A 14,990-nucleotide genomic window follows, 5' to 3' on the forward strand; every position below is an offset into this window, starting at 1 on the left:
GAGATAACAATACTCTTGATCGCAGATTACGTATTGAGACGCGTTCTGAATTACCTCCCCTATAGATTTTTTAAAATTATGATCAAAAAGTCAAATATTTTATTTATAATATTAGTAGTTAACGTCATTAGCGTCTCTTGTCTTATGGTTGTGTTTTAGAATAGGTAACAAATAACTATTAGTGCAGTGGTAATATAAGGGTGCGTTACCCTACTTATTGTATTAAGTTCCAAACGAAATAGTTTTAAACATTTTATGTACACTTTCGTATGTTATACAAAAATCCTATACCGAGATGTATGTTTATATTTATTTATATATTGATATCGACATTATAGTTTTTTTCGTAGAAGGCTTTGGTTATGGTACAAATAGTTATGAATATACAAATAGTAATTATTTATGTATCTATACATACTAATATTTTTTATTTATAAAAAGGAAAGCTGGTATTCTAATTATATTTAATAAGGAAAATCGTAATATTTCAAAGTTTGTTGGTAATGAAATAAATATGCTCATATCGGAAATTTCCTTTTATATGGTTTATTTATAGCTTTTGATAATGAAATGATAATTTTATATTTTTATAATTAGTGCGGAAAAAAATCTGTAATGTATTGAATGCCAACTTATTTATTTGATATCGTTAAATATCTTAATGTGTACATTTCACGCATTCCTAAAATATTGTATCAGTACTTATTATTGTATAAATGCTTATATCATATCAATAAAAATATTGTAAATAACACTATACTACTAATGCATCATTAACATATTTATTAAGTACCCTCATTTTGTTGGGTTTACAAAATTGAGATCACATCACCTCTATTTACCACAATATATACTGCTTTACATTTTATCCAAGCTTTAGCATTCTTTCTTTTCTATTTTTTTTAATTGGCTTGTATACAAGAATACCACCCTTTATGAGTTCATACTCCGTGGTCGCATCGCTGTCACTAACGTGCAGATATAGAGAGCAGACTACGGTTATATTATTTACCTAGATATTTAAAGCTAGATATGTAAACTGAAACACGCGGCATTGCTATATAAGAAATTACCTGCTTCACTGATAGTAACATAATATATGTTTTTTTCAGTTTTCCTATTTTAGTTAACGATATCGCAACGTCGCTTTTTATATAATATATATTCGTAACAAATAAACAATTCTTTCCATTTCCTGGTACTCTGAATTTGGCCCCTTTTTAGTATATCTTTGTACTGATAAACTGTAAGTGTGGGTCAATGCTTACCAACACTACGAGCCACGTGCACAGTATGTATAGACTAAAGCAATAAGGAAACTACCTGCAAACGTTCGAAATACCTACGACGCACACACATACGCAGGTTACAACACAGCACGAGCAGTTTTAGTCGCGTCATGGAATCTCTGTTGATAAGACTGCATGGTGTACATGCCTTTACCATATTATATATTTAAATCATCGACCATTGAACATATTATAAAGATTGAGTAAATAACACATTATAATCTATATATATTTATAATGAAAATTGTCTTTCTTTGAGGCTCAATCACGCCTAAACCACTGATCGTATCGACATGAAACTACCACCGTTCGATGCGGAATTTATCCTAGATGGTTTATGGCTCTACTTATTTTTCGAATTCCATCGTTCCTTCATTAATTTATTTCATTTTAAAATTCGCCCAGCGAAAAGTTGGCGGGAACGGCTGGTTATTTATAAATTTATCTCTTTGTGAAGTTACACTACTACTTATTCTCTCTGGATGACTTAACCACCACTACTTACTTTTAAATGTTAAAGATAATTTTCAGTAATAAAAAACAAAACTAGTGTGTTAGTAGTTTGGTGTTGTAAATTATAATATTAATAACCCACTTATTGTGAAATAATATGCTTTCGTATTTATTTCATTTCAATTTTGAACAGTATGTTTGGACTTAATTGCAATAAATATCTTCGGTTAGTCTTCTGTTTTCATTGTTTTTTTGGCCATCCTCAAATATCTGTCTGTGTATAAATCAAAATTTCTGATACCAACGCTGTACCGTTGAAAACGTTTTTAGTTTTTTATGTTTATTTTTTAACTTTATTATTTTGTTTTTCGCTTCAGGTACGAATGCAAGTCATTGTGTGGTTGATCGTCGAAAGTTCGAGATATTGCAATTTTGTCCGAATAAAGTTTAGTCAGTCGAAGACTGGGAATTCTCAATTGATATTGTAATATATTTTATATTGTGGCGGTACGCTCGTGAATGCTTTAATGTTGTAATTTTTTGCTTATTTTATAGGGCGTTTTGTATTGTACTTTATTGTGTTACAAAAATCGTGTTGATTCGTTCAGTGATTATGTACCTCGATTATTTATTTATTTTTTTATTAATATTTAATAAAATTTCTGTATGTGATCCATATTTTCATACTCAAAATTGGTTTAAAACTATTAATTATTGATGTTACCACTGGATAGGGTTATATCTTATTCAGCTAACACTGGGTACTTACCGAATGTCAATGACCGACATTATCTGCTGCACGACACAGCTATAATATATAGTTTTAAAATCAAATCAACACATTTTTGTTGTAAACTGAAATATTGTACATAATATACGTTATCAGTAATGTTTCAATACATTTATGAAAATAAAGTTAATAGACGTTTTTACCATATTTTGTTCAAACTGAGATTTTATAATACCCACTTTTAAGTATATACTGCCGTTAATGTAGCGTTTATAAATATGTATGATGAAGTTTATCTAATTGTAATGGAAAGTAGATAATTCGTGTACATAAATCGGGCTGGGCCCCTTTTAATGTAAATTTCGGGGATTATGTTGGATGTATAAGGGTTATATTTCACCGGGACACCATGGCGGCGCAACCAGTCGCCGCGCCGCTACCAACAAAATATATACAGCTCTATAGAGAGTTACACACCTGGTGTCCGTTTGGCTGTGCAACCAATTTGGTAGCGTGACCAGCCTGGATGGGTACACAGAATATTACTGGTCACGCCGCCATGCTGGTCGCGCCACCACTAATTACTATAGAGCTTTATGGTGTCTCATTCACTCGGCTGCAAGTGACGCTCCCACCTCATTGCGTGCAACACGTGTGTACTGTTGTTTTGTTTTGTAATTGCTTTTGTTAATTGCATACGATAGATAATTTCGATACAAAAATGTTTATTATCGAAATTCAAAGTGGACCACCAATTTAGGATCATCCTCAGATTATCACAACAAAGATTTATAAATGAAACGCTTAGGCTAAATAAGGATAAACGCATGGTGCGTTTATCTGTTGTTTCTTTTTTCTCTTGAACTTTCATTTCCTACTTACAAACAGCAGTAGTGCTCGACTGGTTGCGCCGCCATGGTGTCCCGGTGAAATATTATAGCCTTCAGACATTCGGTGTGAATGTAGCAATAAACCTAAACTTAAGTTAGTTCGAGTTATCCCCGCCTATGTTAGTCTCCTGAGAGATTTTTCAAGCAAGGACTTTAAAAATGTATATTTTTTCTATAGTAAATGTTATATTTTCTTTTGTCAATAGTTATAAAGTTGAGTTCCTTATAATGATTGTTTTTTTAGTTGAATTTGGATAATACATTTGTACAATTTATTTATTGAAATAATTAGCAAAATTTGTCGGTCCTCGTATTTGTGGAGGATCGACGCATGTTTTAATCTAAAAAGTTTATAAAAAAACTTTTTGAATTTAATAAATTTTGTAGACAATTCTTATAATGGAGCTCCAGTGATAATGTGCTCGATAAACATCGAAGGAATTATTACTAAATTGTATTTTATAAGCAATACTAGAAGATTTTTATGTACACTTTAACCCTTACTTGAAAACATTCCAAAAGTAATACATTGTGTCTCTGTGGTACATTTACATTTTATTGCGGATTTTATACTCGTTGCCAAGTCTGTGTATTAATTTTTGTATATTGTGTAAATATTTTTTTACTAGTTGTGAATGATTGTAAAGTATTTCACACTCATTGAGACGATTTGAATGGTAAGTAGGTAAACCTGTTAAGTGTACCGATAGCATTGTAATTCATCCATCACAATTAATGATTTCAATAAATTATTACGCGAACTATAATTATTATTATATTAATACACGAAAAGATTTTCGTTATGATTTCAAATGTTACATAACTTACAGTTTTGAGTGATGCTTTTAAAATCGAATGCTATGTTATGTATGAATATTGTTCAGAGCTCGGAGGGCGTGGCAGTATGTGTACGTTCGTACGGTGGGTGTGGTTTATTGTCGGCTTTGGATTACAATAAATGATCACAATTTATTAAATCTTTTATTTGTGTGTTTTTTTATTATTAATATTTGGGTATTGAAATACACTTAAATCCTAGGATCTATTGTGCCCTCTGCTTGCACTGCCCTTAACTCCCTATACCTAAAAAAAGAGATGTGGAAATCGAGGCCACTAGCTAGGGAATGTATGTGCCGGAGTTTAAATTACATCTTCAAGACCCATTACTATTAAGAGGCGTAGGATCGTATAGGAAGGGTTTCGGAAGGGCACATCCTATGCTTTGAGTAAAGGTACTTCAAGACACCCCAACATGATCTTGGCAATGGCCTCACATTCCAGTAGGATGTGTTTTGGGTCTTCAGTAGCTTCACAGCAAAATCTGTGCAGGTTTGATTCACTGAGACCCATTCAGCTTACAATGGCCGGTGAGGATTTCCATAAGGGCTCTTCGTTGTCCCCTGTACAAATTTATGTATAGTTTGGCACGCTTATCAGAATCATTTCTTGATTCCTTAGGAAATTTCGCAGAAGAGATTCTCCGGCACCACAAAAAAGTTCTAGGCCTATGAAGGTTGATAAATGTATTTGTATTGCTCACACCAATATGACGTCGTATTTAATGGATTTCTTGGTATTACAATAGTAGGGTTCGAGTTTCTTTTGAGAGTACAAACATGCTTGCGTCTTATTCAGCACTATAGTTTCCTCCTTTTCCATACTGATACCATCCAATTACCATCGGCCACTATCAGTTTATACACAAATAAAAGGATTTTGTTAAAAATTGATTCCTTAAGAATAATTGTGATGTCAATTGAATTTCTTCCAGCGCTTCGGGAACAAATGGCGCTCCTATCAGGTAGTAATTGCAAAAAAATCACGATATAATCAATAAATATACTGATAATGAACTGGCATAATATTTATTTCATTATATTTTGTTTGAATGGCATTTAACTTTATAAATTAGAGAAGTAAACTCAAATCAAAATGGGGGTCTAATCTAACCTACAACATAAATTTTTTTCCATTAAACCTAGAGGGTTTTTTTTTTGTAATTGAGTTTGTTGAAAAATTATTAAATATATATAATAGTTAGCCTGGTTCAATGATTTGTGGAATTTATAATGGGCTGTAGATTGCGGGATGAGTTAAGGATTGATTATTTGAACAAGCGCACTAACCTTGAATTGTCACAGGGTTCGCTGATGGTATGATCGTGCGCAGATCAAGTCTCAATCTTCTCTAGTCCGGGAACTGTTCTCTTCACAATACTACAAGAACCTATATACTACTACTCTAAATCATACGATCAGTATCAAATGCGTATGTAGGTGTGTTAAAAATGTTTCTTGACTGACACGACATTGTTGCCTTAAAAAAAAGCTTAAAACTAAATACCTATTGTTCATGCGTCTTCATGATTTCTATAATTTAATAAAAATAATCTAACCCTGCTTAGATGAGGCAAAATAACATGAGCGGTGTAATCTCGTAAATCGCATTGTTTATTTACGCTATAAGAACAAATAATAAAAACCAAAAACGCAGAGAATTAAAATAAAAAAGGTTTATTAACAAATAATGTACTCAAAAAGAAAGTTCCTATTGTTATTTGTAGGTAGATATTGAATGGTAGGCATTAGGCAATCCTACATGTAACTACAAGTCCTGTGTGAGTCAGAACCACAGAGAAGTTTATTATATATAGGGTCAGAACTTAGTATAAATAACAACTAATACAACAGTAACTTAGTAGGTATAGATACTAGCGTAATAGGCAAACACTCTCCTCATTACGGCGAGATTAAATTTAAAATGTTCATGTGTGCAAGTTTTACAGATGTGTTAGTGAGTTAGTGAAGCGTGTAGTAATTTGCTTTTGTATTACTCATGCGGGAAAAGTAGTATCTTGGTGCTCGCTGTTGCGCGCAAATTATACTAGGCACACGCAAATTTCGAAATTTCATAAAGTGTCTGACAGTTTAATTTAATAAATAAAATTATTTTTTAAGTTAGAAAGTTTAAAAACGAATATGGAGTCGGAAATAAACATAAATCGTCGCATTTGTAATACAAAATAGTATGTGTAACTCGTGCGACAACATGTCGCACTTGTTGCGCAATATACTATTGGCCAATCCCTAAGACAAATATTGATAAACGGCGTCATATTCACTGATACAATATTTTATTATAGACATTTATGAAAATAGAGTGTTTATTGCGTATTTAAAATGTAATGATTAGTATAAAATACTAATGCAAGACAGTGCAGTGTTCTACGAAAATAAACATAACGAAAGTAGTATTGAAGAATCAGTATTTACTTGTCAAATGTTTCTTTAGTAGGATTGCTGCTTTAAGTAATAACACAATCTAATACAGAACACGGCAGCATTATATTTTTTAATTAATATCCGTCAAAACAAAGAACAATAACGATAATAACACAAAAATTAAAACGTTGTCCATTTTGCCAGGAGACTAATGGACATTAAATTGTTTCACGGTCTTCATCTATTCCGTCTCTTTCTGACACATATTTCTTACTAGTGTAAGAATTAGTATTATCTCACATTCACACAGGGTTCGCCTATTACGGTCGTACACTAAGTTTATGGTGTGAGTCCACATTTGACTCACATTACTGTATGATTTTTTTTTCTTTTTTGAGGAAACTAAAAATATGTCGTTATTAATATTGAATAAAGTATAATATTATAAATAATTTGTTTTACTATTGAGTTTTGTGCGTGTCTCTGTTTGATTGCAGAAATTGTGGAAAACCAAAAGGGAATTGAAGCTTTTTATATACTACTGGGGCCCTAGACAAGTGGCAACCGCTACTTAAGGTTGCGAAGTTCGAATGGTGTCTATCATAGCAGTTACACCTGCTGATTAATCGCCAGGGCAATCAATTTGTCTTATTGTTTTTTTTATGATTTTTATTTATGGTTTTCTTTCTATATACATCAAATATGAGACGTCACTGTGCTGTCACTGTCCAATTTTTTTTTGGTTCTGTTCGTCCATCTGGACAGGCAAAGGGGTCAAAAGCCCATACAGCCAAAGTCACTGTCCAGTGATTAATGAAATAAGAAATGATTCGGGATTTTTTTTTCAGTTTATTTAATGGTGCTGGATACAAGCCCATACACTTTAGACGAATTCAAATTCTAATTAAGTGGTGCTGTCGCGGTTGCTCTGTAACTGTGAATAAAGTAAAATAACTATCTTGGTAATTAAGGATTTTTTAACACAAAGCGTATTAAATTAGTAAAATATACAAAATTAATTGAAGATTCGTAGCTAAAGCTATTATTATTATTATTCTATTCTTTTACTACAAAAAAACAACAAAATTTTATAAGGAAATATATTTTAAAAACAACTCTTGGTAAAAAAATATTTGACACATATTTGAATATACAACTAAATTGGTTAAAATTTTTCTTTCTTTTTGAATCCATATTACTCCAAAGTAACAGACGTTGATCGTGGGAGTGGTGACAGGTTTTCAGGTTTCGGTGGTACCATGGGTTTTTCTGGTGTTTCGCCAATACCCGAATCGTCAAGGCATTCGATAATCTCCACGTTGGTAGAATCGCCGGAGCTGTTCAAGAGAGCGACGTCATCTTGTAGGTCTTCTACGTAAGCCGGTGATGAGGTAACACCCTCCGACCTAAAGGTTTTAATACTTTAATTTAGAGATTTGAAGATTTTTTTTTAATAACACCAACGACAGATGTACAAATGTTCTAACCATGGACCGCAAACATTTTATAATTTCTTTACAATTCTTTTTAAATAAAGGTAAAAAGTTTTCAAATTATATTTTATTCAGATTTTTGTTTCAAATCCTATCTATTTATTGCCCGACATAATGGTACCTTTTTCAGAGAAAGGCCTCTTTCATGTTAGAATAATCACACAAATGCATTTTAACAATTAATCTGAATTGTAATTGGGTTTTCTTCCGATAACAAATTCAAAAAGTGTAATGTTCACTATATAATACATGAAAGAAACTGTAGGTGTGTCCTTCAGCTACTTTTATAGAACTTGATTACACAAACGATAGTATGAAAAGCAGGAGGTAAAAAGGAATTATGCATGCGAAATTGGAGAGATTTGGTTACAGCGTAATCTGAGCGTCAAGTGTGGTGTGAGATTATTTACCTATTCGATCGCGTGAATGTTAACTACGATTTGTATGGCGTTGAAAGAGCGCCATCTAGTGATAGTAGAGAAAAACACCTTGCGCTAAAAGTCGAAATCGTTCTCGTTAGGTGTACGTACGTGATAGAATATAATAATCTAACAGTTACCTGCGAATATGACATTTATTATAAATATTGTCCCGCAAGTCGGCAACCTCTAGCGTTAAAAAGTCAATTAATTGATAAATGCTCGAAAAAGTGATAACAGTTGCATACAAAGATAAAACATAAAAATTTACGCTACATATGGGTATTTGGTTACAGCGCTCTCTAGCGTTGAGTGGCCGAACTTTTTGCTCCGAGCTCTAACTGGATAGTTAGATGATACAATATATTTATTGATAAAATGATTTACTAAAATATTAAAATGCCTAATTTCGTGAATTATTGTAAAACGACTTAATTGTCTATAAATCTTTCCCCATTTTCATATTTATAATTTTAATTATATAATTGTATTCGGTGTATTGCAATTAGATTTTAATTTGCGAATCTGTGAGTTTTGGCGACGTTGGTTGGTTCCATTATTATAGAAATCTCAGAGCACTCCCACCTGTTTTTATACTATTCCGTGCGAATTTTCCTTAACGAATACTGTGTAAGAATAAGCAATGAATCAGCATATGTTGGAGACCAATTTTGGTTGGATGCCCCTTTAGCTTGCAAGAGAGTAAACCTGTGAGGGTTTGCAGTGGTTTCCTGTCCATATTTGTACATAGATTGGCAAGAGTTGCTCAGGTAATTGTAAGGTTCAGAAATACCCGGAAAGCCACCACACATCTCGTGACCGTATTTTGCTTGAGGTGAACCATTTACATTAGTTGCTTTCCCGGTTTCTGTTGAACCGGATCAGTTTACCGAATTTGTTACATCAGGATGGTTTACGGAATTCGGCGATCGCCTTCGGGTCTACCGTATTCATTTCGGCCAAAATGACCTAATGTAGATGAGCCAGTTGATAACCAGATAGGAGGGTCGGTTTACCGTAATCGGAGACCACATTCAGCCGAACTGTCTGCACTCGTGTTGAAAGCATCATCATGTATAGACATATTATGTTAAGACAAGGAATTTTAAATGAACCCGTAGCGTATAATAAAAGAAATTTTGTAGAAGAACAAAGGTATTATTAAGCTGTCTTCATCGAAACGTTCTACAGCCGTGATCGTTCACCGAAAACGTTCTGCGGCCGATAACGACGCAACGAGAAAGTGTTTTCCCTAGTCGGTGACCCAATACGGGCTGTGGTCGTTTACGGAAATCCCGTGTACACTAGTCGGTGACCGAATCCGGTTTTGCAACCGATCGGTCGAAACGACCAACTGTAAGGGAGCCACTACCCACCACTAACATTAAAGTTAAATACAAACAGACACCAGACAACTTGGCTTGTTAAAACTTCAACAGTTAAATCTCTAGCATAGTAAAACGAATAAAAGTAACATTATCCCATTTATAAAACAAACCAACATAATATACCAAAGCACCCAAAAATCAGAAGTACCAAAGCCCAAACTGTGCATAAAAGAGAACATTTTTACCAGTAAAACAAAGACATTTGAGTTTTTCTTTTAAATCATATAATAATAAACAAAATGGCTGCTTGTTTTTAAGAGCTCCTTTTCGCTGCCGTGAGAAGTTATGTATTGGAATAAATAAAAAATATATCAATTCCGATTTATTTATTTCATAGGCTTACATGATATATTTATATATATGAGTTAGTAATACCTAGCGATTATCTAGTTCACTTACACCTAGTATAAAAATTTTAATTATCATTGTTGAGTTAAAAAACCGAATAAAAATTATTAAAACGTATAACAAAATAAAAATATACATTTTAAAAATCATAATGAAAATAAATCGTTGTGTCTCAAAGGAATGTCATTATTAAAATATCTATAAAATATATTCCAAAAAAATATACAGTGTCAAAAAAATGCCGAACGGAATGCCAATATAATAAGGAATGTTAAATGGCGTATTAAACGAGTTTTTATTATTTAATTATTATTCAATAAGAAAGTAAATATAATTTTGATCATTTCGATTTTATATCGGCCATATTATCCTATTTCAATACTCGTTGTATAAAAAAGTAATCACTAATTATAAGTACTTAATTTAGCCGTAAAGTTAATACGTTTATCTAAGCCGTTTATCGGCTAAGCTTTACAATAATTTAAGACTTTAAATACGTGCCTGCGACACCGATACAAAACTTAACTAGGTACATCACCCGACTCCGCGCGGGACAAACACAGGGCAACACAAGCCACCACCAGAAAGGTTCACAGTATAAAAAACTGTCCGTATTTAATGTGAACTACTAAACCTTTTAAGAAAGAAAACAACAACTTATTCTGTGACTATTAATAAGTAAAATATATATTCATTCATAAAAAAAAAAATTATGTTCGTCAAACAGAACGTGTCTGCCAATAAAGGCAAAGACGGACAGGGTTATTCTTTTTTTTTATCTTTGCCTATTAACACGCCACGTTATGGCCATTATATGACCAAAACACATGGCCTAGTAGTGAAAAAAAAACTATAATGGAAAGTCATTTAAAATAAATGTCTATGGCACAATTAATACGAAGAATTAGAAAGTGCAAACAAGTAAAGGATTGTATTTACAAAAACAAAAGATAGAAAAACAAAAGATAGAAAAACAGGAAACTTTGTAGGAGATATTTTGAAAATACCCGAAAATACAAGAATTTAGAGAGTTATTTATACTGTGACCATCACCGATACGTATAAAAAGCCGGAATGTGTAATATACAATTTCAAATCTTACTTTAATATGATAATATCTTGTACATTGTGGTGGGTGATTGAAGAATATATACCGTATAACCAACACAGAAAGCACACAATCGCTCGACAATCTCGCGTTTGATTTCTCAGAGATCATTTTTTCGTAAGTTAATCAAACGCAGGAGTATCGAATCTCCGATAAATTTGAACGCTATACAAATGTACTTAGGCAATTTCTTATTTCTATATTTAAAAAAATTTAACAGCTACAGACGGCAGGAAAATTAATATATTCGAGTCTTATTAACTCGAAGTTTAAAAGTAAATCCGGTACAATATATAACTGTAGACACAATTTTAAATATTCGCTAAACTTTCTACTTAATGTAGTTAATGTATAGCATTCAAATTGAAATACAACCAGCTAAATACTTTTCTTAATACATGTATTAGGCCCATAACTATCATATTTACTGGTTAAAACATCCCAGACGCTCATAGACATTTTAACTACGTTAAACATAACATGATTTACCAAATTAGTAATAGTATTGAATGTCGTTCTCCACAATCGCAGATTGTAAATATAAAGCACGTACCACAAAAAAAGCGGCTGCGGTATAAAACTGACAGTGATAAAAGTATCCGGGCGATCATTTTGATAACAAAACTATCACAATCTACTGATTTCAAACCTTTAGTGTGGAGCAAAAACCTATACCTCAGTTTTAAGACTAGTAGCCAAAATAAAATAGAAACAAAATTTAGTTACATGAGGTAAAGGTTTATGGTAATGTGTATATTAAGCTAATTGTTTCCCAATTAATTTCGAACATTAGGCTTGCGACACACAGATACGACGATGAAAACGCTGCAGTAAGCTTTTAACAAATTCATTCATCTGTAATATGTCAAATATGATTTAATCATTTACAAACTGTGTCTATTTAAGTGTTAAATTTAAAGTTTTCACATTATCACTGGCTTGAGATTTCATAACAAATGAAATCCACAAAGATAATGTCATATTAAAACAACGAAAATTAAAATACGACTCAATTATTCGCCATCAGATCGACAAATATTTTAAGACGTATATCAAACACACCGCAAAGCCGCAGCGTTTCTTTTAGAGTGTGTGGCGACACCGTTATAGCTTACTGTGTGACGGGCGCGTCGAGCGAGGGGATGTAGTCGAGGGCCATCAGACACGCGAACACCGTCATGATCATCTTGGGCTTCCTCTCGGTGATGTCTTCAGGCAGAGCGTACACGCGCGCGCCGCAACGTCTTGACATAGAGATGGCGTATTTCGCGTTCGCCAACTTTTCCTGTACAGAGAAAATTGAGTTAGTTTGGGGATTCAAGTAATATGCACTAAGTAGTAGTTTCATAATTGGCCAAGTCTTTACTATGAGATTTATCAGATTAACTAGTAAAAGTAATGATATTTCACTGATTTTTGCAGCTTCTTTGTCAAACATAGCACTAATAAAAAACAAAGGGAATAGTAGTTGCAATTAAGTAAACTGTAAAGTATCTGTAACACCGCTGAATACATTTTTATTGTACGGACCTGTATTGACGCTAATGTTAATTGTCTTATTGTAATACATATTCGTTATATAAACTAAACTGAGTACAAATTTGGGTAGTTTTCTTGATTCTTCTAGGACAACTTGGTGTCATTGAAGGATATTGTCAAGACGCATGAATACCTCTTTGATGTTCCATATTTAATTTAGTATTTATAAAATGATATCTTTATATATCTCGGAACCTGTGAGGTCACGCATCGTTCATAAATTTTGTTTACAAATTTAATTTGTATAATACTCCCAAATGCTAGAACGGATCAATGGTGTAAGTTTGTTGCTTGTGGTAATAATATGATGTTAGTATTATAATGGTTCACCTCCTCGTTAGCTCCTGGCAGCACCAAGTCGTAGTTAATGGAGCCCGGCTTGATAGCGTCGATCAGGTCGATCACCACCTTGCCATCAGCGAGCACTTCGTCCTGAAAAAAAATTAACTAACTATAAAAAGAAAACATTACTGAAACATTATTTCTAAAATAACGGGTCTTTTTTTAAATACCCTATTTAATACCGAATATATTATAAGGACCCTATACAGAAAATTCAGCTTGAACTTATGTATATATAAAAAAAAGTGTAAACTATAAAGACAAAACATGTCACAAGAAACGGTATATTATTTTACACACAATATTATTTAACTTTCAAACCAAATTTTAATAAATTATAAAGAGTATATAATATGATACGAGAGCGATGTGGATTATAGAAGATATACTATAGAAAAGGGACTGCTAGAGTGAAGAAGAGAAGTCAGGAAGGAAGAAAACTGACCACACAAGCACCTCATTCACATTTGACATAAGTTTGAAATAATAATTACAATATGGCGACGAAGTATAATCCGGCTGAGTTTGAACAGTTTCTTTAAACGTAGTAGATTTCGGCTATCTCCGTTTTTTACAGGGTTATAGCCGTCATGTGTCAATCTATCAATGACTGCACGTTTCATACAATCGCTTTTTTCTTAGAGAGTTTCGCTAGGCTGGCACGCACCGCGCTTCGCATAAACGCATGTCGTTCTCGTAGATGGTTTATACCAATGTCTTTCCCATCATCTTAAAAACTCACTGTGGTAGTGAAGTGCTGCTTGAGTGAGGAAAGGGCTGAATAGTTCTCACGTGATTACTTTAGCCACAGATGCCATCTGTTCAGCTGTTTTGGCGCCAAACTCGGCGCAACCACTTGAGACGCTATAGCCACTTGTGTTTACATAAGCCAAGGTATCGAGATACGAGGTATAGGTTATGCGCTTTATCTTACGGGTTGTTAAACAAGCTTGGTTATTGTAAACAAAAAACGTGATTTGTGATAGATTCGTGCTGTGATATTGCCGCTCTTTCAAATTTGTACGAGAAATTGTGACTATTATGCTAAACGCGTTAAAATAAAAATACTGCAATTGAATTCTTTGTATTATTTTTACTATAGTGGACACGTTATAATATGATCTTATGATTTCTTTCAAAATATTTTTTTTTCTAAAAAAAATTTCTACAAAATAATGTACGCGTTAAACGTTAAACAAAAATGGCCACCGCCAGCTAAATTCAAATAAATACTAATACATTTAGTCTTCAAAGGCGTTGCGCTTTGTTTTATGGCTCTTAGAACCTTAGATTAATTAACACCCGGTAAAAAATTCTCCCTGGTGTTTTCGCCTTCGGATTAGTAGATATTGGTAGTTTTTTTGACGGCGATCGGTAGCATAGGACCATAGAAACGCTTGCCGTTCACTTGTACACAGGAGTACATAAGAGGCCACTACACATTAGTTCTGAATAGGCCACAGCAGATTCCCCGCAACCACATTTGACCTGGCATTACACCGCACCCCATTATGAATCCCTCCAATCACCAGGGACCTTCAAGTCATGAGGGCCGCTGGTTTATTACACCTAAATCTTTGGTTTGGATTTACTCAACTTGGTACAGAAGTAGTATCCAGAAAATAGCAGTCACGGGGAGTGTTCCGAAGAGTAATTTAACCTGATTCCTGCCGCCGAATTCCACAAGTTAGGATATCATCCCCACCATCTGTATGTGTGGCGGTCCTCCACAGTGCGCTTTACAAGGAGCTTTCTTCCAAGTACTACAAA

The 14,990-nt window shown here is 33.4% G+C and overlaps 2 protein-coding genes across 4 annotated transcripts in view; one reads left to right on the top strand and one right to left on the bottom strand.

The window, feature by feature from the left end:
- The window catches only part of LOC126980032 (transmembrane and coiled-coil domains protein 2), a 70,003-nt gene extending 66,709 nt beyond the window's left edge, over positions 1-3,294 (top strand). For all 3 annotated transcript variants that reach the window (XM_050829661.1, XM_050829662.1, XM_050829663.1), the window contains one exon: positions 2,120-3,294. In XM_050829661.1, coding sequence (XP_050685618.1) covers positions 2,120-2,147 — 28 coding nt within the window. In that variant the 3' untranslated portion in view covers positions 2,148-3,294. The remainder of the gene's footprint in view (positions 1-2,119) is intronic.
- A 4,375-nt stretch (positions 3,295-7,669) lies between these two features.
- The window catches only part of LOC126980076 (plastin-2), a 70,427-nt gene continuing 63,106 nt past the window's right edge, over positions 7,670-14,990 (bottom strand). Inside the window, exons 13-15 of the mRNA XM_050829693.1 lie at positions 13,209-13,310; positions 12,455-12,624; positions 7,670-7,989 (exon numbers count right to left, since the gene is read on the bottom strand). Coding sequence (XP_050685650.1) covers positions 7,779-7,989; positions 12,455-12,624; positions 13,209-13,310 — 483 coding nt within the window. The 3' untranslated portion in view covers positions 7,670-7,778. The remainder of the gene's footprint in view (positions 7,990-12,454; positions 12,625-13,208; positions 13,311-14,990) is intronic.

The sequence above is a fragment of the Leptidea sinapis genome, chromosome 4 (assembly GCF_905404315.1).
Source record: "Leptidea sinapis chromosome 4, ilLepSina1.1, whole genome shotgun sequence".
Classification (NCBI taxonomy): Eukaryota; Metazoa; Arthropoda; class Insecta; order Lepidoptera; family Pieridae; genus Leptidea; species Leptidea sinapis.